The sequence below is a fragment of the Anthonomus grandis genome, chromosome 20 (assembly GCF_022605725.1).
Source record: "Anthonomus grandis grandis chromosome 20, icAntGran1.3, whole genome shotgun sequence".
NCBI lineage: Eukaryota > Metazoa > Arthropoda > Insecta > Coleoptera > Curculionidae > Anthonomus > Anthonomus grandis.
Window position 1 is genome coordinate 4,500,298 of NC_065565.1, and position 27,195 is coordinate 4,527,492.

Sequence of the window (27,195 nt, forward strand, 5' to 3'; positions counted from 1 at the left end):
ATTGTATATGATATACGTATATTCTACAGTCTAATCAGTATACCTTGACCATATACGGTTGATAAATATACCAATAGTTTTAATTTAAAACCTGTATTTTTGAAGATATATAATGAAAAGTTATCTAGGCCTCAAAAAAAAACTAAATATCCATTTATTTGCTATAAAAAATGACACTGCAATTTACACAGCGTTACGCCTTGTTTTCGAGAAATAAAATAGTGTTTTTTCATTTTTACTCGAAATTCTTAAAGTTATATGAGAAAAGTATAGATACAAAAACTATAAATTTTTTTATAAAAATATTTTTTGCAAAAAAAACCGTTTTTCATTAACACTATCCTTACCCCCCCACCCGCCCCACACAAATTACCAGTAAGAAATTATTTTCTAAAATTATTCTTTTTCAAAATAATACGCATGAATAACAGCTGGTTTCGTCGTTAATATCTAATCTAATAAGACAGTTTATTTATTTAAATTTGATATAATTATATACGTAAATATTAATAAATATTTGATACAAAAACAGTGCTATAAGCTTGGATTTTATGGACGAAAAACGGTGATTTTTCTAAAGAATTTCTTACTGGAAAAATGTTTGGGGTGGGTGGGGGGTGTAAGGGTTATATTAATGAAAAACAATGTTTTTGCAGAAAATATTTAGTTAAATATAATATAATTTTATATATAAATAATTAGTACAAAAACAGCGTTATTAGATTGGATAATTTATACGAAAAACAGTGATTTTTCAAAATAATTTTATTAAATATTTGAGGTGTAGTAATAAAGTTTAAAAACTAGATATATGTAAGTCCCGTCGATTTTTTTAACCGTCGAAATGTTTTCCCTTTTATGACCAGAATCGTATATGATATACGTATATTCTACAATCTAATAATTATATATGTACCTATAATTTTGTTAAAAAGCCTTTTTTTCTCAGGCAATTATTTTCTGCAAAAAAAAACGTTTTTTATTAACCCTACCCTTATCCCCCCACCCACCCCACATAAATTAACATTAAGAAAATTGTTTTCAAAAATCATTGTTTTCTAAAATAATACGCATGAATAACAGCTGGTTTCGTCATTAATATTTAATCTATAGACACAGTTTATTTATTTAAATTTGATATAATTATATATATGTATATTAATAAATATTTATTACAAAAACAGTGATATTATGAAGGAAAAATAATGATTTTTTAAAAGAATTTCTTAATGGAAAAAGGTTTGGGGTGGGTGGGGGGGTAAGAGTTGTGTTGATGAAAAACAATGTTTTTGCAGAAAATATATATTGAATATCTAATTTTATAACACTGTTTCTTTAAATTTGATATAATTTTATATATAACTATTTAGTATAAAAACAGCGTTATTAGATTTTATAATTTATACGAAAAACAGTGATTTTTCAGAAGAATTTTATCAAATGTTTGAGGTGTAGTAATCGAGTTTAAAAACTAGATATGTAAGTCCCGTGTCGATTGTTTTTAACCGTCGAAATTTTTTCTCTTTTATAACCAGAATCGTATATAATATACGTTTATTCTACAGTCTAATAAGTATACCTTGACCATATTATAAGTTTTATTTTAAAAACTGTATTTTTAAAGCTTTATAGTGGAAAGTTATCGAAGCCTCAAAAAACTGAATTTCCACTTATTTGCGATAAAAAATGATACAACTACTGTAATTTTCATAGCGATAAGCCTCATTTTCGAGAAATAAGATGATGTTTAAAATTTTTCACTGTTGCTCGAAAATCTTAAGGTTATATGATGAGAAAAGAATAGATACAAAAACTATAGATTTTTTATCACTTATAATTTTCTGCAAAAAATTCGTTTTTTATTTACCCTACCCGTACCCCCCCACCCACCCTACAACAAATTGCTAGTAAGGAATTTTCTTTAAAAATCATTGTTTTCCAAAATAATATGCATGAATAACAGCTGGTCTCGTCGTTAAAATCCAATCCAATAACACAGTTTGTTTATTTAAATTTGATCCAATTATAGATACGTATATTAATAAATATTTAATACAAAAACAGTGCTATTAGATTAGATATTATGGACGAAAAATGGTGATTTTTTAAATGAATTTCTTACAGGGAAAGGGTTTGGGGTGAGTGGGGGTGTAAGAGTTGTGTTAGTGGAAAACGATGTTTTTGCAGAAAATATTTAGTTAAATTTATTATAATTTTATATACAAATATTTAGTACAAAAACAGTGCTATTAGCTTGGATTTTATGGCCGAAAAACGATTATTTTTCTATAGAATTTCTTACTATGAAAATGTTTGGGGTGGGTGGGGGGTGTAAGGGTTGTGTCGATGAAAATCAATATTTCTACAGAAAATAGATATGCAATATTTAATTTAATAACAGTGTTTATGAAATTTTTTTACATTTGTAAACAGAATCATATATTATATACGTATATTCTCATCTATAATGTTTTTAAAAAGTATTTTTCTTTCAGGAAATTATTTTCTGCAAAAAAAAACTTTTTTCATCAACCCTACCCTTAACCCCCCACCCACCCCACACAATTTACCAGTAAGAAATTGCTTTTAAAAATTATTGTTTTTCAAAATAATGTGCATGAATAACTGGTGTCATCATTAATATCCAATCCAATAACACAGTTTGTTTATTTAAATTTAATGTTTTTATATAAATGTATTAGTAAGTTTTTAAAAATGAAACAGCTATATATAAAGACTTGTAAAAGATATTCAATACAGATATAAAATATATTACTGTCATAAGTCATTTTAAAATAAAAAAAACACTAAAAAACTTACCAATACCAGAACTGTCTTGACACCTTGAGCAGTTGGCATCTTCTTCACATCCACATGAATAACAAAAATAACAATTGATTTACTACTCAATATACCGGTTGGACAACGCAGCGTGCAATCAGACATTACATCAGGTTGATTATACAGCCAGAACTTATCGATCTTCTGTTGAAACGTTTAGTATTTATGCATTGATTTCATAATTTGCACATTAAAAACCAAAAAATTAGTCCAATTAAATGATAAATTAAAATTAATATTTACTCTTTAGGTTTGCGCGGAAATTATTCGCGGATTGTTTTATGCAAGACTTTCGAGCTATTGTTCGAGTGGGTAAGTTTTCGGGAAAAGCAAAGAGCGGCTCGAATAAAAGCAGCTACTAGAGAGGAAAATATAATGAAAATGATAATTTGGTTGTTTGCTTTTAAAACTTGCCACAATGATTTTGTAAACATTGTTTTTGATTGTTAAAAGTTATCTGGATGTTCTGTAAATTAGGCAGCAGTAAAAATAAGGAGGATGGTCCTTGCCGATAGTTGTTCCTGTTTTCCGCAAGGTATAGCAGCCAGAAAACTATAGAGAGAGAGAGAAAAAAAATTAAATACAAAGTTATCACGAACAGACCAAAAGAGACAGAGATGTTTCCTTTCACAGTAACAAGCTTGATTTCGTTTAAACACTTTCAATAATCACTTTGTCCCTTAATTGACACCAAATAAACAATTTTCCATTTAAATCCAAGAAACCCCGGTAATTTCCGTCGAATGCTGACTTCACGGAAATAACGGGAAACGAAAAGTTGTTTTTCAAATTGTTAAACCGTCTGATCGGAACCTGTTTAAATAACTATTCTGCTCGCATATGAATGTCGCTCGTGCTATAAGAGAGCTTTTGACCCAGAAAAATTGATGACTTTATATTAAAAACAATCAACATATATTTACTACTGATTTGGTGCAAGACTAAATTAACACTACATATTCAATATTCCTTACAGACGGCCAGCAGTATACGTAATTTGTATTTACCGCTAAATAATTCAAATTTGTTTACGCCCTCTAGTGGTGTTTCAACATAATTTAAACTTCATCTCTTTTGTTTGTACACTCCATGGTCAGTGACAACTGACATTTACATTTATGTTTCCGTTTCCGGTAAGTTTGAATAAGGGCGGAGAAGCATTAAAAATCATTTTGAATAATTATATCTAAATCCAAAAGACTCCAGTTACTTAATACTAAGATGATTACCTTGAGAAAATCGCTGATCCACCTACGTGACGTGTATTAGAAATAAAGTAAATTTTAAAGAGACAGCATGTCGAATTTTGTCGAAAGTTATCCTACCTTAGAAGGTTTAGCCCTAAGTTACTGCCTAATAGGAGTACGTGATTTGGTTATGTGAATAATTTGAAGATTATAAGTTAATTTTAAGAGCTTTAGAGGCACGCACATTTTTAATTTGCTTTATATTTAATAAGAAACCTTTAAGTAGTAAAGTTCAAACTAAACTCCAAGCATAAAGAAGCTTTTATACATTTTATAAAGCTGCAAAGAGTAGTATCAAGAATTTAGTTTTAATTCTCGAATAAATAAAATCTAACCGGAAGTTTAAGGAGGGATAAGGAGCTTCTTAGCTGCTAATTATTTTCTCGTTAAACGTAATCGCGTTTATAAATCGTGTTAATTAAAATCTACGGTAGTTAAGTAAGGAAAACGTGTATAATCTAATGTATATACTGGGTGGCAACTTGAAAACTCTGGATGCAAATATACTTCTGGATAAAGTGATTTACTGTTGGGCATATATCAGACCTGCCTCAAAGTGCCAGTCGTCAGTTAGTGGGTCAGTCACTAGCAATACTTCACTGCAGTCCCTGTTCTCCTTCGAAGACTTCTATTATCGATATGCAGACATTTGGTTTAACGATATTTTGCTGGGCTGTTCGTGTATCTCTATTTACTAGCTGGTTTTGTCGTTAATATCCAATCTAATAACATAGTTTATTTATTTATATTTAATATAATTATTTATATGTACATTAACAAATATTTAATACAAAAACAGTGCTATTAGATTAGATATTATAAACGAAAAACAGTGATTTTTCAAAGGAATTTCTTACTGGGAAAGTGTTTGGGGTGGGTGGGGGGGTAAGGGTTGTTTTGATGAAAAACAATGTTTTTGCAGAAAATATATATACAATATTTAATTTATTAATATAGTTTATTTAAATTTGATATAATTTTATATATAAATATTTAGAATAAATGGGTTAATTTTTTTAACCCCTAACCAATATTGACGGGGTCAAATTGACCCAGAGACGCCTTTAAACTGAAATTTCCCCCTCCAATTTTGTAACTTGGGGGGCAAGGCTTCACGACTTTGTCTAGCGCGCGTGTTTACTTTTAGTAGCACATTAACTACGTAGGAATGCAGCTTCGTTGTGGCCGAATTTACGAAAATGGGTCAAAGTGACCCAGCGGTAGTTGTTATAAATATTTTCAATTTAGCACTTTATGAAATAATTATTTTGGTAAGGTTTTTTGCATAAAAATTGTTTCGAACAAGTGTTTATTGTAATTTTTGTATCTAGTTATCCATAAAAATGGATTCCAAATTATACACGGATGCGGAGCTTTTAGACATTATAGAAAATGACGATTTTTGGCAGGCCCTCGAAAACGTGGATGAAACTAATGAGTTCACGGGTGATGAAAATGGCGCCAATGTGCCCTTGGAAATTGCTGAGAATGAACAGGACGCTCTTAGAAAAATTTTGGAGGATGGAGATAAAAGCGATGATTTTGAAGAGGACTGCGAGCTATTGAACATGATTCTCTGAGTGAGGCTTCTGGGGTTTCTGGCAATGATGATTCTGAGGAAGATCAACCTCTAATTAATTTTACGTCTTGGGTTGGAAAGGATGAAACAAGATGGTCAAAAGGAGCAGCAACACGTGGAAGAGCAGCAGCTCGTAACATTATTTACACTAAACCAGGTTTGAAGGGCTTTGCATTGTCCAATCCACCCAAGTCACCTGAGTCAGCATGAAACTTAATTATAATTAATAATATAATTTACAAATATAAAAATTGGACTGTGTCAGGCCAAATAGAGAAGTTTCAAAAGACGTAGGGCTGCCAGAAGAAAATTTCAGCCAACGTTTATTGCCAAAACAAGTGAAGATGAGCTAAAAGCATTTTTTGGTTTGTTATATCTTCAAGGCTTATTCAAGTCTGGTCATAAGGATCTAAGGTCAATGTGGTGTACTGATGGAACATTTTTACAGCTACAATGAGCCTTGCAAGATTTGAGGAAGGAAGGGATCAAATTGGACAAACTTGCCGATTTCAGAAGTTTTTAATACATTTGTGGATAACGCACGGGAAATGTATACCCCTGGTGAAAATGTTACCCTGGATGAGATGTTGGTACCCTTTAGGGGTAGATGCGGATTCCGTACAGGTCGAAATCTATAAGAAAACATATTTTCAAAAAGATTTAAGAGATTTTTTTTTCGATCTTTGAAAATTTTGAGGACCATTGTATGTATGCATTTTTTTCAGAGAATTTTTTTTTTAAATTTTCTTGGAAATTTGTTTTCTTATAGATTGCGACCCGTATATTATGAAAATGCTATTAATTTTTCCAAAAAAAAATTATCTTATATTTTTTTTTGACCTCAAAATTTCAAAATTACAAAAATAGGTCATTTTCTGATAGCCATATTTTTTGTTTCTCAACTAGTTGTATGAAGCCGAGTATACTGGCATCTAGCCTCATCCTTTCTTTATGACTAGCCGCAAACCGAATTGCCGAAGTCAGCGATGCAGCTGAGTTATGGCTATCAGAGTGGGACTAGTTTTCACCTTTTTAAAAAAATTGGTCATTTTCTGATAGCCATATTTTTTGTTTCTCAACTAGTTGCATAAAGCCGAGTATACTGGCATCTAGCCTCATCCTTTCACTATAACCAGCCCTAAACCGCATTACCAAGGTCAGCGATGCAGCTGAGTTATGGCTATCAGAGTGGAACTAGTTTTCAGCATAATTTTTTTTTTTTTGATTTTGAGGTCAAAAAAAATATGAGATATTTTTTTTTGGCAAAAATGAATAGCATTTTCGTAATATACAGGTCGAAATCTATAAGAAAACATATTTTCAAAAAGATTTAAGAGATTTTTTTTTCGATCTTTGAAAATTTTGAGGACCATTGTATGTATGCATTTTTTTCAGAGAATTTTTTTTTTTAATTTTCTTGGAAATTTGTTTTCTTATAGATTGCGACCCGTATATTATGAAAATGCTATTAATTTTTCCAAAAAAAATTATCTTTTTTTTTTTGACCTCAAAGTTTCAAAATTACAAAAATAGGTCATTTTCTGATAGCCATATTTTTTGTTTATCAATTAGTTGGATAAAGCCGAGTATACTGGCATCTAGCTTCGTCCTTTCACTATAACTAGCCGTAAACCGCATTGCCGAAGTCAGCGATGCAGCTGAGTTATGGCTATCAGAGTGGGACTAGTTTTCACCATTTTAAAAAAATTGGTCATTTTCTGATAGCCATATTTTTTGTTTCTCAACTAGTTGCATAAAGCTGAGTATACTGGCATCTAGCCTCATCCTTTCACTATAACTAGCCGTAAGCCGCATTGCCGATGTCAGCGATGCAGCTGAATTATGGCTATCAGAGTGGGACTAGTTTTCACCATTTTAAAAAAATAGGACATTTTCTGATAGCCATATTCTTTCTTTATCAACTAGTTGGATGAAGCCAAGTATACTGACATCTAGCTTCGTCCTTTCACTATAACTAGCCATAAACCGCATTGCCGAAGTCAGCGTTGCGGCTGAGTTATGGCTATCAGAGTGGGACTAGTTTTCACCATTTTAAAAAAAATTGGTCATTTTCTGATAGCCATATTTTTTGTTTCTCAACTAGTTGCATAAAGCCGAGTATACTGGCATTTAGCCTCATCCTTTCACTATAACTAGCCGTAAACCGCATTGCCGAAGTCAGCGAAGCAGCTGAGGTATAGCTATCAGAATGGGACTAGTTTTTTCATAACCTCACTTTATTAATATTATCCGGTATAAGATCTAACTTCAATTAAGGATGACTATCAGAGTAGGACTAGTTTTTTATAAATTTTTTTACTCAAATTTGTTGGGTTCGTTATTTGTGAATTAAATAGTTGATTGCACGAAAATAGTCAACTGATTTATTGTCATACTTACGTTACTAAACACGATCACGTCGACGCGGCTCCTTATATACTCGGCTGACCATGATTCCGGAAGGTTCGCTGACCTTCGAGACGTCGTGTCATTCCGGAATAACGGAGAATCAGCTGGTTTCTCGACGTTTGTTCGTTTCAAAATGAATACTATGACCCCATATATGTAGTATATAACTTATTTTTCTTAGAAGTAAATTTCACTATCAGTGTAAATATATAAAATAATTTACTTTAACATAAAAATCTTGTTTCAGAAAATGAAATCAACTTCCAGCACCGTCACCTGCGGCTCTCTAGTTATGATTGCACTGGCCTCGTTGGTGGTCTTGGAAATTACCTCGAGCTTTACAGAAGCTTATCCAAGGTAAGTACCATTAGTTCCAATCTAGATAACGTGATAATTGCTTTTAAATGTGTGTGACCTAAAGATATACAGCGTGTTTTATAATATCTTCAAGAGGGCGTACAAAAAAACCATACAAACATATGCAGAGACAGTGTTTTCTCAATGTTTTCTAATAGGCAAGATTGGACTTTAAGTGACTCCTCTGCTTAGGAAATATGTGATCAAAGCTAATTCTGACGTGTAATAAAAAAAATGAAATAATTTCTCGTTAATTTTAAGAAATGAAAACTTAAAAGCTTGTTAAGCACTACTTATTAAGCCTGTCGGTAGTAGACATTTATAATATTACACAGACAAGTAACTAAAATTCAATTAGCTGAAGAACCTGCAATACTTCTCTACTTTTACCTGGTTCGTATGTCAAAGTTAAGAATGCTACGCGGAAATTACTTCTTCCTCGAGTTTGTTAGTGCCTTATGTGCATCGCTGCAAACTAATTTGTTAAAGAAGAACGCACAGTTGCAAACTTTATTAACATAAGTTTGAATGGGAATATGTGAACTAGGAAGGTTCATTATTTACAGCTTGAGATTTCTTTTAAGGAGGCGTAGTTGCCAGTTCTTTAGTGTCTAACCAGATCTCGCGATTGGCTATTTTTTAAATATCATTTTAAAGGCTTCCATCTTGGACAGTACTGTCAAATGGTACCAAATTCACAACTGATAACTATTTAAAATTTAATATATTACAAGACAAAATATAAGTGAGAATGTGTCTGCTAAACTTCAAACAAATCTGTTGTAAGGTGTCTTAATCCTTTTACACTTATTTATGCCTTTAACAATTTACTGTCCTTGCACTCTCCGACCATGTTGTAGATTCCTGCATTTCGTACGTTCAAGTGGTGTTCGGAGGATGGCGCCACATGCAAATCCTACTAAAGTGAGGTTAGGTTTGGTTTTTAGAGATGGGCGAACTAACTTAGTGTTTCATATGAAAACATTCGTACTAAGTCACCTTATAGGAATTTTAAAGAAAAGTTAATTAAAAAGAAAGGGTCGTTGCTAATAGGGCGTATGGACTAACTGTGTTGTAAATAACTTATTAAATTGTATTATTAAATTGTCGGAGGACCAATTATGTAAAAGGGTTAATTATTTTATTTTATATAAAATTATTGCTTTACGTCAGCTTCAGTCCCTCGCTTAATTTGATTTTTATTTACGTAGGCAAATCCTCTCTTCAGTAAGTCATTTATTTTTACTACAAATTTAAGGTTATCTTCTCTCTACGTCGGCCAACTCTCTCGCCTGTCTTTGTCATTATTAAATATATTTTTTTTATACACGCGAGCTGTTTAATAATTTCTAATCAATTAAATTAATTTTTTTCTCTTTACGTCAGCGAACTGTTTTCCTATTTAACATATAAAGGCCTGATGACGTCACTTGTCAGTTAACCGACATTTTTGCTGTAAGTGTGTAAGTTCCCAGTAGAATTTAGTAAGATAAATGCAAGAATGCTAGACAACAGGAAGAGGCTGGAATTACCAAATCTCAAATTTAAATTAAATGTTATAAATTTATGTGAAAATTATTAGTAACGGTCAAAAAAACATGATATTGTTCTCTTTCTGTTCGTTGCTAAGATTTTGGTATTTAAACGCAGAAATCCGGCTCGAAGGACCAATTATGTAAAATTTCTTCCATTTTATTATATATTAAATTATTGCTTCACGTCAACTTCAGTCTCTCGCTTGATTTGATTTTTATTCACGTAGGCAAATTATCTCTTCAATAAGTCATTTATTTTTACAACAAATTTGAGGTTATCTTCTCTCTACGTCAGCCCACTCTCTCGCTTATCTCTGTCATTGTTGATTTTTTTTTTATTCACCAGAATGATTTTTTAATAATTTTCTCGTCAATTAAATTGAATGTCTTTTTACGTCAGCGATATGGTTCGCTCTCTGTTCGTTGCTAAGATATTGGTATTTAAACGGAAAAATCCGGCTCGAAGGACCAATTATGTAACGTAATAATTTCGATGAATTTTCCTTTTACGTCAGGCCAGTTTTGCTTTTATTGTTTAACAATTTATGACGCACGAACTATCGAAATAAATAAAAGAGGTGCTCAATCAAACCCAAGTTGGGCGTGGTGGGGGCAACCCCTTATAAATTTATTAGAGAATCAAGAGTCAAAATCCTATTTTATACTTCACTAAACTGGCAAAACAAGTACCATATAACTAAGATGTGACTCCACAAAGGCATTTTTTGCCATGTAAAAGTTAAAAATCACTCTAAACTCGCAAGCAACCCGATGAAACTCTACTGCACAACTATAATAAAGGTGATTTTCAAACCTGAATCTGCAATCATTGGACCATGCCAAATGATGGTGGTGTCATCCGCAAACATAGTAATCATTCATTTAATTGGGAGCAAAAAAAGTCATAATTAAAAAAAAAATAAATAATATTGTCTCCAGGAAAGAACCCTAGGGAACCTCTGTGGTAGTTCTTCAGAGCAATAACCCAGAAAAGATTCTTTCACAAGAAAGACCTACACAAACGAAGGTCTTGGATATATCACAGAAAACTGCCGCAGCAACATCGCCCTGGTTAAAGGAAGAATATTAACAATAGCATCACTTGTCTTCAGCATTTGAAGCCTCCTCCCAGCAATTCCCTGAAAGAAATTGATGTCTTCACTTGCCTAAACGTATCAAAAAATAATTTCAGTTACTTCGAAATTGCCTCAAATGCCTGGACCATAACTACTTGGGACTCAAGTGACTGTTCCAGGCAGCTGAAACTTCCTCCCAGCAATTCCCTGAACGTAATTGATGCCTGGACTTGCCAAATACTTTAACTTGGAACTCTTTTGGAAGTGACTAATTTAGGCAGTCTAAGCTTCTTTTAAGCGGTTTAATGGAAGAAATTCTGCCCTCCATCGATTTAACTAAAAGGATGTCAAGCTTGAGATCTGTTCATTAATCATTAAACAGTCGTAGGCATAACTGCGTGCGAATCGCAACGTTTATATCCAGAGCTTGGCTGTAACCTAAAAGGCCATTAACTAACTTCTGACGTCACAGTCTGAACAACTACGAAAGCTATTTAAATTTTCATATATCAAGGATGGACGAGGCTTAATATGTTAATATGTCAATTAAATTAAATTTCTCTTTACGTCAGCGAACTGTTTTCCTATTTAACATATAGAGGCATGATGACGTCACTTGTCAGTTAACCGAAATTTTTGCTGTAAGTGTGTAAGTTCCCAGTAGAATTTAGTAAGATAAATGCAAGAATGCTAGACAACAGGAAGAGGCTGGAATTACCAAATCTCAAATTTGAATTAAATCTTATAAATTTATATGTAACGGTCAAAAAACCTAAGGTCCTCCCTCTGTTCGTTGCTAAGATATTGGTATTTAAACGCAGAAATCCGGCTCGAAGGACCAATTATGTAAAATTTCTTCCATTTTATTATATATTAAATTATTGCTTCATGTCAGCTTTAGGCTCTCGCTTAATTTGATTTTTATTTACGTAGGCAAATTCTCTCTTTAATAAGTCATTAATTTTTACAACAAATTTGAGGTTATCTTCTGTCTACGTCGGCTCACTCTCTCGCTTATCTCTGTCATTGTTGAATATATTTTTTTATTCACGTGAACGATTTATAATAATTTTCTCGTCAATTAAATTAAATTTCTCTTTACGTCAGCGAACTGTTTTCCTATTTAACATATAGAGGCATGATGACGTCACTTGTCAGTTAACCGAAATTTTTGCTGTAAGTGTGTAAGTTCCCAGTAGAATTTTATAAGAGAAAGGCAAGAATGCTAGACAACAGGAAGAGGCTGGAATTACCAAATCTCAAATTTGAATTAAATCTTATAAATTTATATGTAACGGTCAAAAAACCTAAGGTCCTCTTTCTGTTCGTTGCTAAGATATTGGTATTTAAACGCAGAAATCCGGCTCGAAGGACCAATTTGGTAAAATTTCTTTCATTTTATTATATATTAAATTATTGCTTCACGTCAGCTTCAGTCTCTCGCTTGATTTGATTTTTATTTACGTAGGCAAATTCTCTCTTCAATAAGTCATTTATTTTTACAACAAATTTGAGGTTATCTTCTGTCTACGTCGGCTCACTCTCTCGCTTATCTCTGTCATTGTTGATTTTTTTTTTATTCACCAGAATGATTTTTTAATAATTTTCTCGTCAATTAAATTGAATGTCTTTTTACGTCAGCGATATGGTTCGCTCTCTGTTCGTTGCTAAGATATTGGTATTCAAACGGAAAAATCCGGCTCGAAGGACCAATTATGTAAAGTAATAATTTCGATGAATTTTCCCTTTTACGTCAGGTCAGTTTCGCCTTTATTGTTTAACAATTTATGACCCACGAACTATCGAAATAAATAAAAGAGGTGCTCAATCAAACCCAACTAAAGTTGAGCGTGGTGGGGGCAACCCCTTATAAATTTATTAGAGAATCAAGAGTCAAGATCCTATTTTATACTCCACTAAACTGCCAAAACAAGTACCATATAACTAAGATGTGACTCCACAAAGGCATTTTTTTGCCATGTAAAAGTTAAAAATCACTCTAAACTCGCAAGCAACCCGATGAAACTCTACTGCACAACTATAATAAAGGTGATTTTCAAACCTGAATCTACAATCATTGGACCATGCCAAATGATGGTGGTGTCATCCGCAAACATAGTAATCATTCATTTAATGGGGAGCAAAGGAAAGTCATAATTTAAAAAAAAAAAACAAATAATATTAAGGAAAGAACCATAGGGGACCTCTGTGGTAGTTCTTCAGAGCAACAACCCAGAAAAGATTCTTTCACAAGAAAGACCTACACAAACGAAGGTCTTGGATATATCACAGGAAACTGCCGTAGCAACATCGCCCTGGTTAAAGGAAGAAGATTAACAATAGCATCACTTGTACTTTTACTGAAATCCAAGTTGAAAAAAAATGTTCTTCAGCATTTGAAGCCTCCTCCCAGCAATTTCCTGAAAGAAATTGATGTCTTCACTTGCCTAGACGTATCAAAAAATGATTTCAGTTACTTCAAAATTGCCTCGAATGTCTGGACCATAACTACTTGGCACTCAAGTGACTGTTCCAGGCAGCTGAAACTTCTTCCTAGCAATTCCCTGAACGTAATTGATGCCTGGACTTGCCAAATACTTTAACTTGGAACTCTTTTGGAAGTGACCAATTTAGGCAGTCTAAGCTTCTTTCAAGCGGTTTAATGGAAGAAATTCTGCCCTCCATCGATTTAACTAAAAGGATGTCAAGCTTGAGATCTGTTCATTAATCATTAGACAGTCGTAAACATAACTGGAGACAGAGCTTGGCTGTAACCTAAAAGGCCATTAACTAACTTCTGACGTCACAGTCTGAACAACTACGAAAGCTATTTAAATTTTCATACATCAAGGATGGACGAGGCTTAATATGTCAATTAAATTAAATTTTTCTTTACGTCAGCGAACTGTTTTCCTATTTAACATATAGAGGCCTGATAACGTCACTTGTCAGTTAACCGACATTTTTGCTGTAAATGTGTAAATTCCCAGTAGAATTTAGTAAGATAAATGCAAGAATGCTAGACAACAGGAAGAGGCTGGAATTACCAAATCTCAAATTTGAATTAAATCTTATAAATTTATATGTAACGGTCAAAAAACCTAAGGTCCTCCCTCTGTTCGTTGCTAAGATATTGGTATTTAAACGCAGAAATCCGGCTCGAAGGACCAATTATGTAAAATTTCTTCCATTTTATTATATATTAAATTATTGCTTCACGTCAGCTTCAGTCTCTCGCTTAATTTAATTTTTATTTACGTAGACAAATTCTCTCTTCAACAAGTCATTAATTTTTACAACAAATTTGAGGTTATCTTCTCTCTACGTCAGCCCACTCTCTCGCTTATCTCTGTCATTATTGAATATATTTTTTTATTCACGTGAGCTGTTTAATAATTTCTTATTAATTAAATTAAATTTGTCTTTACGTCAGCGAACTGTTTTCCCTTTTTAGGCAATGATTTTCGATAAATTTATATTAATGTTCCGTTTACGTCGGCAAGATTCTTTTTTACATATTTTGCGATTATGTCAAGTCAACTATCATTATTGACAGATGATTATGACAGTTCTAACTGCCACCCGGTGGCGCCCTCGAAACCATGTTCTGAACTAACGTAACTGTCTACCGTGGTATCTTGTTACACCTTCTCTTATTTTTATTTCGTTATGAGTGTATGTTGAGAGAACTGATGCTGCTACGTAAAACGTACTTTAGTTACAGAATATATTTGGAAATATGCTGACTATAGGTTTTTTGTGCGTTGAATATGATGATGATGATGACACAGGATTATCGAGATCATTATGATGATGATGATAAACACTGATAAATCACTTTGCACCGAATATATTCTATACAATAAAGTGTAGAACGCTCTGTCTACCGCTGCACCACCGCCAGTGGCGCCATCTGTTGAGACATATTTTTTCAATGGAATATCCCCAAAAACGCTAATTAATCTCTTCGTAGCTTTAATCAGTTTTAGTGCCATTTAATGCTGACCAAAGCGCATTAAATCGGTTCGAAATTCGTCGTTCTAGTTAAAATAGCCGCCTCGTTTGAACGGTCTATTGTCTTTGCCCCTCTAGACCGTTGGGAATTCAAAGTTTATCTACAAATTAAATAATAATTCCGCTAAAACCTTTGTCGGATCACCATAATTAAAAGAGCTTTTGTTTTCTCTTGTTTTCTTTTTTTTTTTTAATTTACGAAGCGACAGGCTGCCGTTGATGTCGACTTCATAGAAGAAAAGACCGTTTAGCCAGGAGCGATTTAATGCTTTTTAAATTTTCAAAAACAAGAGCCTGTTTAATATAAGTGACGGGATTTTTAATAAAAATTATTCATTTGCAAGAGAACGTATTCTGATAATATTAAAAAATCCCTCATGCTCATGGACCTCAGATGTAGCCCTGAAATACTGGACAATATAGGACAGCTGTTAATTGCAATAATACTCGGGAGAATTTAGGGCGTATATATCCAATCGAACTTGCCTAAACACCTGACAAACTGTATTGTAATTCAGACGGGAATAGGGTTTGTGGTGCACGGTTAATGGGAACGGTTAAGCACATTAAAGCTAATAGTCAACACGGTTTAGTGTTAAAAAATGATTTCTCAATTAAAATAGTACGAAAGATAATTCCATATGAAGAAAAAGATAAAGATATTAATGTACCAGCAATTTTTTTCTTAGAAATTTTTTTTTGCCAGTAAGGAATGATTTCCAAAAATCATTGTTTTTCAAAATTATAGGCATGAATAACAGCTGGTTTCGTCGTTAATATCTAATCTAATAACACAGATTTCTTATTTAAATTTGTTTTAAATTTTCTTATTTAAATTAGTTTCTTAATAAAAAAAACTTTGAAATCTCGTAGTTTGGAAACTATAAATTCCACAATTTTTCCAGTGGTTCCAAACGATTCAGAAGATTCCAAATATTCTAGAAACATTAAAGAAAACATGTGAAAGTTTTTAATTTTCCCAAGAAAAAATTTCAAAGTTGACCATTTTCGTACAGCAAAACAAATGTGCATAATTTCATAAAAAAAACTTTGAAAACCCGTAGCTTGGAAACTATAAGTCGCACAATTTTTTCAGTGGTACCAAACGATTCAGAAGGTTCCAAATATTCCAAAAACGTTAAAGAAAACGTTTGCAAGTTAGTAGTTTTCCAAGTAAAAAATGTCAAAGTTGACAGGTTTTCGTACAGCAAAACAAATATGCGTAATTTCATTAAAAAAAATTTGAAAAGCCGTAGCTTGAAAACTATAAGTCGCATAATTTTTTCAGTGGTACCAAACGATTCAGAAGGTTCCAAATATTCTAAAACCGTTAAAAAAAATGTTTGCAAGTTAGTAGTTTTCCAAGTAAAAAATGTCAAAGTTGACAGGTTTTCGTACAGCAAAACAAATGTGCGTAATTTCATTAAGAAAACTTTGAAAACTCGTAGCTTGGAAACTATAAGTCGCACGATTTTTCCAGTATTACCAAACGATTCAGAAGGTTCCAAATATTCTAAAAACGTTAAAGAAAATGTTTGCAAGTTATTAGTTTTCCAAGTAAAAAATTTCAAAGTTGACAGGTTTTCGTACAGCAAAACAAATATGCGTAATTTAAAAAAAAAACTTTGAAAACCCGTAGCTTGAAAACCATAATTTTCACGATTTTTCCAGTAGTACCAAACGTTTCAGAGGGTTCCAAATATTATAAAAATATTAAAGAAAACTTGTGACAGTTTTTAATTTTCCCAAGAAAAAATTTCAAAGTTGACCATTTTCGAACTGTAAAACAAATACGCATAATTTCATAAAAAAAACTTTGAAAACCCGTAGCTTGGAAACTATAATCTGCACGATTTTTCCAGTGGTACCAAACGATTCAGAATATCCCAAATGTTCTAAAACCGTTAAAGAAAACGTTTGCAAGTTATTACTTTGTCAAAGAAAGAATTTCAAAGTTGACAGGTTTTCGTACAGCAAAACAAATGTGCGTAATTTCATTAAAAAAACTTTGAAAACCCGTAGCTTGGAAACTATAAGTCGCACAATTTTTTCGGTAGTACCAAACGATTCAGAAGGTTCCATATATTCTAAAAATATTAACGAAAACGTTTGCAAGTTATTAGTTTTCCGATGAAAAAATTTCAAAATTGACAGGTTTTCGTACAGCAAAACAAATGTGCGTAATTTCATTAAAAAAACTTGGAAACTCGTAGCTTGGAAACCATAATTTGCACGATTTTTCCAGTGGTACCAAACGATTCAGAATATTTCAAATATTCTAAAACCGTTAAAAAAAACGTTTGCAAATTATTAGTTTTCCGAGGAAAAAATGTCAAAGTTGACCATTTTCGTACAGCAAAACAAATGTTTTAGTCATAAAAAATTATTTCAAAATAAGAGTAAAAGAATAGGAAGGATAATTATAGAGATATTATCGTACTAGGTAATGCAGAGGTGCTAGAGGTAAAAATGCAGAAACTGTCTTATTGGAACACATGAAAAATGGTGAATTAGACTTAAGTAGGATAATTGTTGTTTTTTTAAGATATAGCATTTTTTTGGAAATTAATCATTTTTGTTTTAAAGGTATTTTATGCTACAAGCGCATATTTATTAATTTTTGTTAAACCTAAAAATAGTTCTGTAGGAGGGTTAGGCTAGACTTCGCCCACTATTAGGATTAAATTGTGCATTTAAAATATTTAACATTCTACATAACCGCTGTTCACTTTTAAAGTATTTTTCATCCCATAGCACCAGCTTCTTTACCACCGATCACCGATCACCGATCCACTGTTTAAAGTGCAAGAAGAGAAAGTGGTCGCTGGGTGCAAGGTCAGGACTTGAAAGGTGGATTCAAAATTCCCAATGAAAATCTCCGATTTTTTTCTTGAAATTTGAGATTTTCATTAATCGTCAATCGACGATCGCATCGCAGTGTTTGGTTCACTTTCATCGGTCAAAATAATGGGCCTGACATTGGTTCGTCCGTTTTCAAATCACCGCATCATTTTCTAGCTTTTTCCTCACTTATAACCCAAAACTCCCGATGAATCTCAGCAAACGAGGATCCTTTTGCACACATAAATTATATGACAGAACGCACTAAACACAATGATTTAATACTACTAGAACCACTTATTTACACTCTATTTATTTTGATTTAAAATTCGCGCCAATATTCAAACTGGCCTCCTGGCGGCAAGTAGACCATTCTTGCGGAACCGTCCAGGTGTGCCCCGAGATGTCGCTAGTTACTATAGTCACCGTTGTACTTCAAACTGCGGTCTGTCTAAACTTTTGAATTCACTCACTTATAAAATATTTAACTTTTTTTAATTAAAAAAAAATCGTTTTTCAGCTACTCAGGGTACTATTCACCAATGGGGTACGAGGAACCGAACCCCTACCAAATTCCCAACCTGGAACAAGCTATCATGAGGCTTCGAGCGGCATTTGCTGATAACAACGAGTTGGAAAAGTGAGTGAGAACAATTGAAGGAGAATATTAATAAAAAATTGACTCTTTTAAAAAATATATAGAATAAATCATATCTATAATCTTCTCTCTTTTAACCATTAAAGATCAATTTTTTATTAAAATAACTTTTTAAAATTACTTTTCAGCATCGCAGCTAATTATGATGAAAATAATTTCAGTTGTTTATTGATGTTGTATTTTGTGCTGTTTGTGTCTTCTTGTATTAATACAACGAATACCTTAAAGTGTCCACGATGTGTGTGCCTGTGTATAGTTTTTTTGCCACGTCATCAAGTGCTGACGTCAGCAACGTTCCTGTGCGACGCAAAGCTTTTCTGAACAAAGTAAGTAAAAAGTGTTTTAAAGAACTTTTACTTCTTATCACACTTCTACATAATAATATACGTCACACATTTTTACACAAAGAGGTTCTACCTTTTACATATGTATTCGATTTACCGGGTTTTTAAAAAAATATATAAGAGATCTGACCAGGAGGTTGATATTCAAGGAATATATTAAATTTTCCTACACGATTTACACGACTCGTTTACTCACAAGGCTATGTAAAGTAGCCCTTTATATTTACTTTTACAATATTTACATGTAATGTTATATAACTTTTAGGATATATAAGTTCAGACAAATTTTCTTACTTCTTTGACACTTTCTCCAGTTTGTTTAACTTCCTTATGTAAACAAATGCCACCCATATCACCATTGACAATTAATAAATTACTCTATACTACAGGTGTACTGCCACGTCATCAGTTTGTATTCAGAGCTGCTCTTTATACAAATATCTTGAATAATCTTGAATAATTAATGTTAAAATATGTGGGTACCTTGTTTAATTTTACTAAAGCCTTTGATACCTTTACGATTGGATTTTCACTTGGAGACATGTTCTAGAATCCATTTTGTTTTTACTTTTTTTTTTATTAATGACTTTCCTCTCTAATTATTGACAGCTACATAGTACCTTTTGCCGACGACACATCGGCTCCGCAATACTGACTACCAGTTTATCCACTCTAAAACCATCAAGTGTATAGCTCATATTTCAAGGTTTTTTTAATTCAGGACAATAGTTTACTCCTTAAAGAGAAGTTATCAAGTAGCCTCATTTATTTAAGTTCTTAGGAATTATAATTGATAGAAATCTATCAGCAATGTTGCCCGGTTATAGCTTCGGGACTGTGTGGATGCATTCGCCATTATGCCTCAGTGCATTTCGCTCTATTCTAGTATGCACTGTTAGCTTAGGGTAATTTCTCCAGTATTGGGAGAGGGCTATAAGTCAAAAGTGTCAATTGTAGGAGCGATGTTTAGATTTTGCCTCAGAGAAACTTGCCGTGGTAGACTTAAAGATTCTCACTATAATTAGGCGTGCAGCACATCTTATATTATTGTCGTTTTATGGTACATTTTTGGTTTTTGTATATTTATCAAACGTATATGATTAAGGTATATTTATTAAACTGTAGAGTATACGTACATCGTATACTATTTTGTACAAATTTTAAATAGTGTTTTAATGTTTTCTAAAAAAAACATCGATTTTCATGTTACCCACCCCATTTGACTAGTAAGAAATTCTTTTGAAAAATCACTTTTTTTTTCGTTCATAATATCGAATCTAATAGCACTGTTTTTTTATTAAACATTTAATAATATAAATAAACTGTATTCAATTTAAATAAACAAACTGTGTTATTAGATTAGATATTAACGACGAAAGCAGCTGTTATTCATGCGTATTAGTTTGGAAAACAAGGATTTTTGAAAACAATTTCTTACTGGTAAGTTGTGTGGGGTGGGTGGGGGGGTAAGGGTAGGGTTAATGAAAAACGTTTTTTTTGCAGAAAATAATTGCCTGAGAGAAAAATGCTTTTTTAGGAAAATTATAATATACGTATATCATATACGATTCTGTTTACAAATCGGAGAAAATTTTGGCATTTACATATCTAGTTTTTAAACTTATATAAAACACCTCAAAAATTTAATGAAATTCTTCTGAAAAATCACTGTTTTTCGTCCATATTATCTAATTTAATAACGCTGTTTTTATACTAAATATTCATATATAAAATTATATTTAATTTAAATAAATAGTGTTATTAAATTAAGTAGTAAATAAATATTTTCTGCAAAAACATTGTTTTTCATCAAAACAACCCTTGCCCCCCCACCCACCCCAAACATTTGCCCGTAAGAAATTCTTTTGAAAAATCACTGTTTTTCGTCCATAATATCCAATCTAGAAGCACTGTTTTTGTATTAAATATTTATTAATATGCGTATATGTAATTATATAAAATTTAAATGAACAAACTGTGTTATTAGATTAGATATTAACGACGAAAGCAGCTGTTATTCATACGTATTAGTTTGGAAAACAAGAATTTTTGAAAACAATTTCTTACTGGTAAGTTGTGTGGGGTGGGTGGGGGGCTAAGGGTAGAATTAATCAAAAATGTTTTTTTTTACAGAAAATAATTGCCTTAGAAAAAAATGCTTTTTAAGGAAATTATTGGAGAGAATATACGTTTATAATGTACGATTCTGTTTACAAATCGGAGAAAATTTCTGCATTTACATCTAGTTTTTAAACTTATATAATACACCTCAAAAATTTAATGAAATTTTCCTGAAAAATCACTGTTTTTCATCTATATTATCTAATCTAATAACACTGTTTTTACACTAAATATTTATATATAAAATTATATTTAATTTAAATAAATAGTGTTATTAAATTAAGTAGTAAATAAATATTTTCTGCAAAAACATTGTTTTTCATCAACACAACCCTTGCCCCCCCCACCCACCCCAAACATTTGCCCGTAAGAAATTCCTTTAAAAAATCACTGTTTTTCGTCCATAATATCCAATCTAGAAGCACTGTTTTTGTATTAAATATTTATTAATATGCGTATATATAATTATATAAAATTTAAATAAACAAACTGTGTTATTAGATTGGATATTAACGACAAAACCAGATGTTATTTATGCGTATTATTTTGGAAAACAATGATTTTTGAAAACAATTTCTTACTGGTAAGTTGTGTGGGGTGGGTGGGGGGGCAAGGGTAGAATTAATAAAAAACGTTTTTTTTTGCAGAAAATAATTGCCTTAGAAAAAAAATGCTTTTTAAGAAAATTATAAGAGAGAACATGCGTATATCATATACGATTCTGTTTACAAATCGGAGAAAATTTCGGTATTTACATCTAGTTTTTAAACTTATAAAATACACCTCAAAATTTTAATGAAATTCTCCATATTATCTTATTTAATAACGCTGTTTTTATACTTAATATTTATATATAAAATTATGTCAAAATTAAATAAACAGCGTTATTAAATTAAATATTGCATATACATTTCCTGCAAAAACATTGTTTTGCAGGAAATGTGTTTTTTGTGCAAATAAATTTTAACGCGTCTTAGGGCCGTAGTGGCGTAGTGACACATTTCCGGACATCGGTTCCTATACTCAAATGGATTCTACTGTTGCACTGAACAACCCCTAGAAGTTTGATCCCATAGTTCTGAAACACCCTGTATAAAATTATATAAAATTTAAATAAATAGTGTTATTAAATTAAGTATTACATAAATATTTTCTGCAAAAACATTGTTTTTCATCAAAACAACCCTTGCCCCCCCACCCACCCCAAAAATTTGCCCGTAGGAAATTCTTTTGAAAAATCACTGTTTTTCGTCCATAATACCCAATCTAATAGCACAGTTTTTTTTTATTAAATATTTATTATTATACATATATGTAATTATATAAAATTTAAATAAACAAACTGTGTTAAGGGATTGGATATTAACGACAAAACCAGTTATTATTCATGCGTATTATTTTGGAAAATAATTATTTTTTAAAACAATTTTTTACTGATAAGTTGTGTGGGGTGGGTGGGGAGCTAAGGGTAAAATTAATAAAAAAAGTTTTTTTTTGCAGAAAATAATTGCCTTAGAGAAAAATGCTTTTTAAGAAAATTATAGGAGAGAATATACGTTTATAATGTACGATTCTGTTTACAAATCGGAGAAAATTTCGGCATTTAAATTGATGAAATTCTTTTGAAAAATCACTGTTTTTCGTTCATATTATCTAATTTAATAACGCTGTTTTTATACTAAATATTTATATGTAAAATTATATTTAATTTAAATAAACAATGTTATTAAATTAAATATTGCATATATATTTTCTGCAGAAATATTGCTTTTTATCAAAACAACCCTTAACCCCCCACCCACCCCAAACATTTTCCCGGTAAGAAATTCCTTTGAAAAATCACTGTTTTTCGTGCATATTATCTGATCTAACAGCACTGTTTTTATATTAAATATTTATTAATATACATATATATATTTATATCAAATTTAATTAAGTAAACTGTGTTTTTCGATTTGATATTATGGACAAAAAATCAGCAGTTATTCATACGTATTATTTTGGAAAAGAATGATTTTTGTAATACAATTTCTAACTGATAAGTAATGTGGGGTGGGTAAGGGTAGGGTTACTGAAAAACGATTTTTTTTTCTAGAAAATAATTGCTTGAGAAAAAATGCCTTTTAAATAAATTATAAGTGATAAAAAAATATAGTTATTATATCTATACAGGGTGTTACATGTTACTAGATTTTTAATTTTTTTTATCGGAAATATAAGATAGGGGCCATAAGAAGGGTAAGCCCTCCCGAATCGCCCTCTAAAATTAGATTTACAACATTTTTGGAGCGGAAAATGAAAAGAGCACCTAAAAAACGGGGAAAAAAGTTAGTTTGAGTCTAACAATTCACTCTTAAAATATTTGCAGTGAATTTTGTAACTCACTGTATAAAATTATATCAAATTCAAATAAATAGTGTTATTTAAATAAATATTGAATATATATTTACTACAGAAACATTGTTTCTCATCTACACAACCCTGTTTTTTAAACATACTACACAATCTAAAAACGCTGTTTCTATACTAAATAGTTATATATAAATTTATATCAAATTTAAATAAACCGTGTTATTAAATTAAATATTGCAAGAGTTGTGTTGATGAAAAACAATTTTTTTGCAGAAAATATATATGCAATATTTAATTTAATAACATTGTTTATTTAAATTTGATATAATTTTACATATAAATATTTAATATAAAGACAGTGTTATTGGATTGGATAATATAAACGAAAAACAGTAATTTTTCAAAAGAATTTCTTACTGGGAAAATCTTTGGGGTGGGTGGGGGGTAAGGGTTGTGTGATGAAATACAATGTTTGTGCAGAAAATATATAAACAATATTTAATTTAATAATACTATTTATTTAAATTTGTTATATTTTTGTGTATAACTATTTAGTATAAAAACAGCGTTATTATATTGGATAATATGGACGAAAAACAGGGATTTTTTAAAGGAATTTCTTACTGGGCAAATGTTTGGGGTGGGAGGGGGGATAAAGGTGGTTTTGATGAAAAACAATGTTTCTGCAAAAGATATATATGCAACAATTAATTTAATAACATTGTTTATTTAAATTAAATATAATTTTATATATAAATATTTAGTATAAAAACAGCGTCATTAGATTGGATAATATGGACAAAAAATAGCAATTTTTAAGAAGAATTTAAAAACTAGATATATAAATTCCGTGTCAATTTTTTTAAATGTCGAAATTTTGTCACTTTTGTTAACAGAATCGTATATGATATACGTATATTCTCATCGATAATTTTCGTAAAAAGCATTTTTCTCTCAGGTAATTATTATCTAAAAAAAAAAAGTTTTTCAATTACCTTACCCTTACCCCCCCACCCACCCCACACAACTTACCAGTAAGAAATTATTTTCAAAAATCATTGTTTTCCAAAATAATACGCATGAATAACAACTGAATCGTGGTTAATATCCAATCTAATAACATATTTTGTTTATTTAAATTTGATATAATTATATATATGTATAATAATAAATAATTAATACAAAAACAGTGCTATTAGATTGGATAATATGTACGAAAAACAGTGATTTTTCAAAGGAAAATTTTCCTGGGCAAGTGTTTAAGGCTGGGTGGGGGGCTGAGGGTCGTTTAATTGAAAATGCAATATTACATTTAATAATCTTATAACTTAATGATCCTATGGTGGGGATATTTGGCTGGTCGGACGGAGGACTGAACGGCCCACGTTAATCGAACACTTCAAATCGATCGGGTCAGCGAATTTTCAACAAATTTTAAATTTAGACTCGTATATCAATGGTATTTCTGAATACATCTAAAATTGCGTGATCCAGAATCTTACAGGTCTGATTCAATGCTTATGTGATTTTAATTTTGTTTATTTAAATTTGATACATATAAATATTAAGTATAAAAACAGCGTTATTAGATTGAATAATATAAACGAAAAACAGTGATTTTTCAGAAGAATTTTATCAAATATTTAAGCTGTAGTGATTGAGTTAAAAAATTAGATATGTAAATCTCGTGTTAATTTTTTTTAAATGTATATGATATACGTATATTCTACAGTTTAATAAATATACTTTGACGATATACGGTTGATAAATTTACCAATAGTTCTAATTTAAAAATTATATTTTTAAACCTAAATAATGAAAATTTGGCTAAAACCAAAAAAACTGAATTTCCACTTAATTGTTATAAAAAATAGCAGAAGCAGTTATTTTCTGGAAAAAAATCGTTTTTCATTAACCTTACCGTTACCCCTCCCCCACCCACCCCAGTAAATTTGATATAATTATATCAAATTTAAATAACACAGTTTGTTTATTTAAATTTGATATAATTATATATATGTATATCAATAAATAATTAATACAAATACAGTGCTTTTAGATTGGATAATATGGACGAAAAACAGTGATTTATCAAAGAAATTTCTTACTGGGTAAATGTTTGGGGTGGTGGGGGGGCAAGGGTTGTTTTGATAAAAAGCAATATTTCTGCAGAAAATATATATGCAATATTTAATTTAATAACATTGTTTATTTAAATTAAATAGAATTTTATATATTAATATTTAGTATAAAAACAGCGTTATTAGATTGGATAATATGAACAAAAAATAGTAATATTTGAGAAGAATTTAAAAACTAGATATATAAATTCCGAGTCAATTTTTTTAAATGCCGAAATTTTGTCACTTTTGTTAACAAAATCGTATATGATATACGTATATTCTCATCAATAATTTTTTTAAAAAGCATTTTTCTCACAGGCAAATATTTTCTACAAAAAAAAACGTTTTTTAAAAATTCTACCCTTAGCCCCCCACCCACCCCACACTACTTATCAGTAAGAAATTGTTTTTAAAAATCATTGTTTTCCAAAATACGCATGAATAACAAATAGCTGGTTTCGTCGTTAATAACCAACTTAATAACACAATTTGTTTATTTAAATTTTATAGAAAAAATGAGAAATTTTGATTTTTTAGTCAGCAAAATTAACGTATTTTTTCTACACCATAATCTATGACCACGAATCTTCGCCAACGAATCTAGTTCAAGTTATTTTTTAAGGCAACTATGGTTATAGCCGAATTTACTAGACTTCACTATAAATTTACTATTTGTTTTATTTTATTTTAATAAAGATCAGATTAATTAATTTATTAAAAAAAAAATCCGGTCGTGGTTTTAAAAGAAAATCTTGAAAATTAAGTTTGCAATCACAATTTCCTAAAATCTCTCTCTTAGTTAACCGGTTTTTCTTTCTCCAACAGTTACGAAGATCGTAATACATGACACTCACTGATTTAAAATTTTGTATTTGAAGAAAGTTATTAGACCTTCATTTATAATAATAAATATTTAACAGAAAAAACGGTGCTATTAGATTGGATATTATGGACGAAAAACAGTGATTTTTCAAAGGAATTTCTTACTGGGCAAATGTTTGGGGGGGGGGGTGGGGTGGTAAGGGTAATGTTGATGAAAAACAATGTGTTTGCAGAACATATATATGCAATATTTAATTCAATAACAATGCTTATTTGAATTTAATATAATTTTCTATATAAATATTTATTATAAAAACAGCGTTATTAAATTAGATTTTATACGACTTTAGAGACATTAAAAACAAAATTCTTTCCGCTTGTTTATTAGTATCACCAACAGAGTTACAGCGAGTACGAAATTAATATCAAGAAAGTGATTGGCAGTCTAAGGCGGTCATTTTGTCAACTTAAATAATAGGGGGATAATAGACGATAAATAATTAAAAATTTAGTGGTAACAACTTGTTTTATTGTAGTCACGTACTTAGTCATAGTCACAGTCATTTAATTTTTATCCTTACTTGAAAGAGAATGTGACAGTGTGACAGCTTACGTTGATCAGCAATATAATTTCCAGTGATAATATGTGAGTGTCCAGGTATCCAGGCAATCAACCACAATCAACCTCTTTGTTTTTAGGGTGATTTCGTCACTATTGTCATTTAAGCCTCTTCTTTGGATGTTTCCTAAAACACTTTGGCCGTCAGTGAGGTTACTTTTTGTGTGTTTCTGGATCCATGTCCTCTCTAAATTTAACCTTGATTTAAGGATCTTGTTTCTTCAGGTTGTTGCGCATGTTTCACTGAATTATAACAA

At 31.0% G+C, this 27,195-nt stretch overlaps 1 protein-coding gene across 1 annotated transcript in view; it reads left to right on the plus strand.

Moving 5' to 3' along the window:
* The window catches only part of LOC126748008 (uncharacterized), a 110,373-nt gene that overhangs the window by 64,884 nt on the left and 18,294 nt on the right, over positions 1 to 27,195 (plus strand). Inside the window, exons 2-3 of the mRNA XM_050457013.1 lie at positions 8,324 to 8,433; positions 18,420 to 18,539. Of these exons, the coding sequence (XP_050312970.1) occupies positions 8,327 to 8,433; positions 18,420 to 18,539 (227 nt within the window). The 5' untranslated portion in view covers positions 8,324 to 8,326. The remainder of the gene's footprint in view (positions 1 to 8,323; positions 8,434 to 18,419; positions 18,540 to 27,195) is intronic.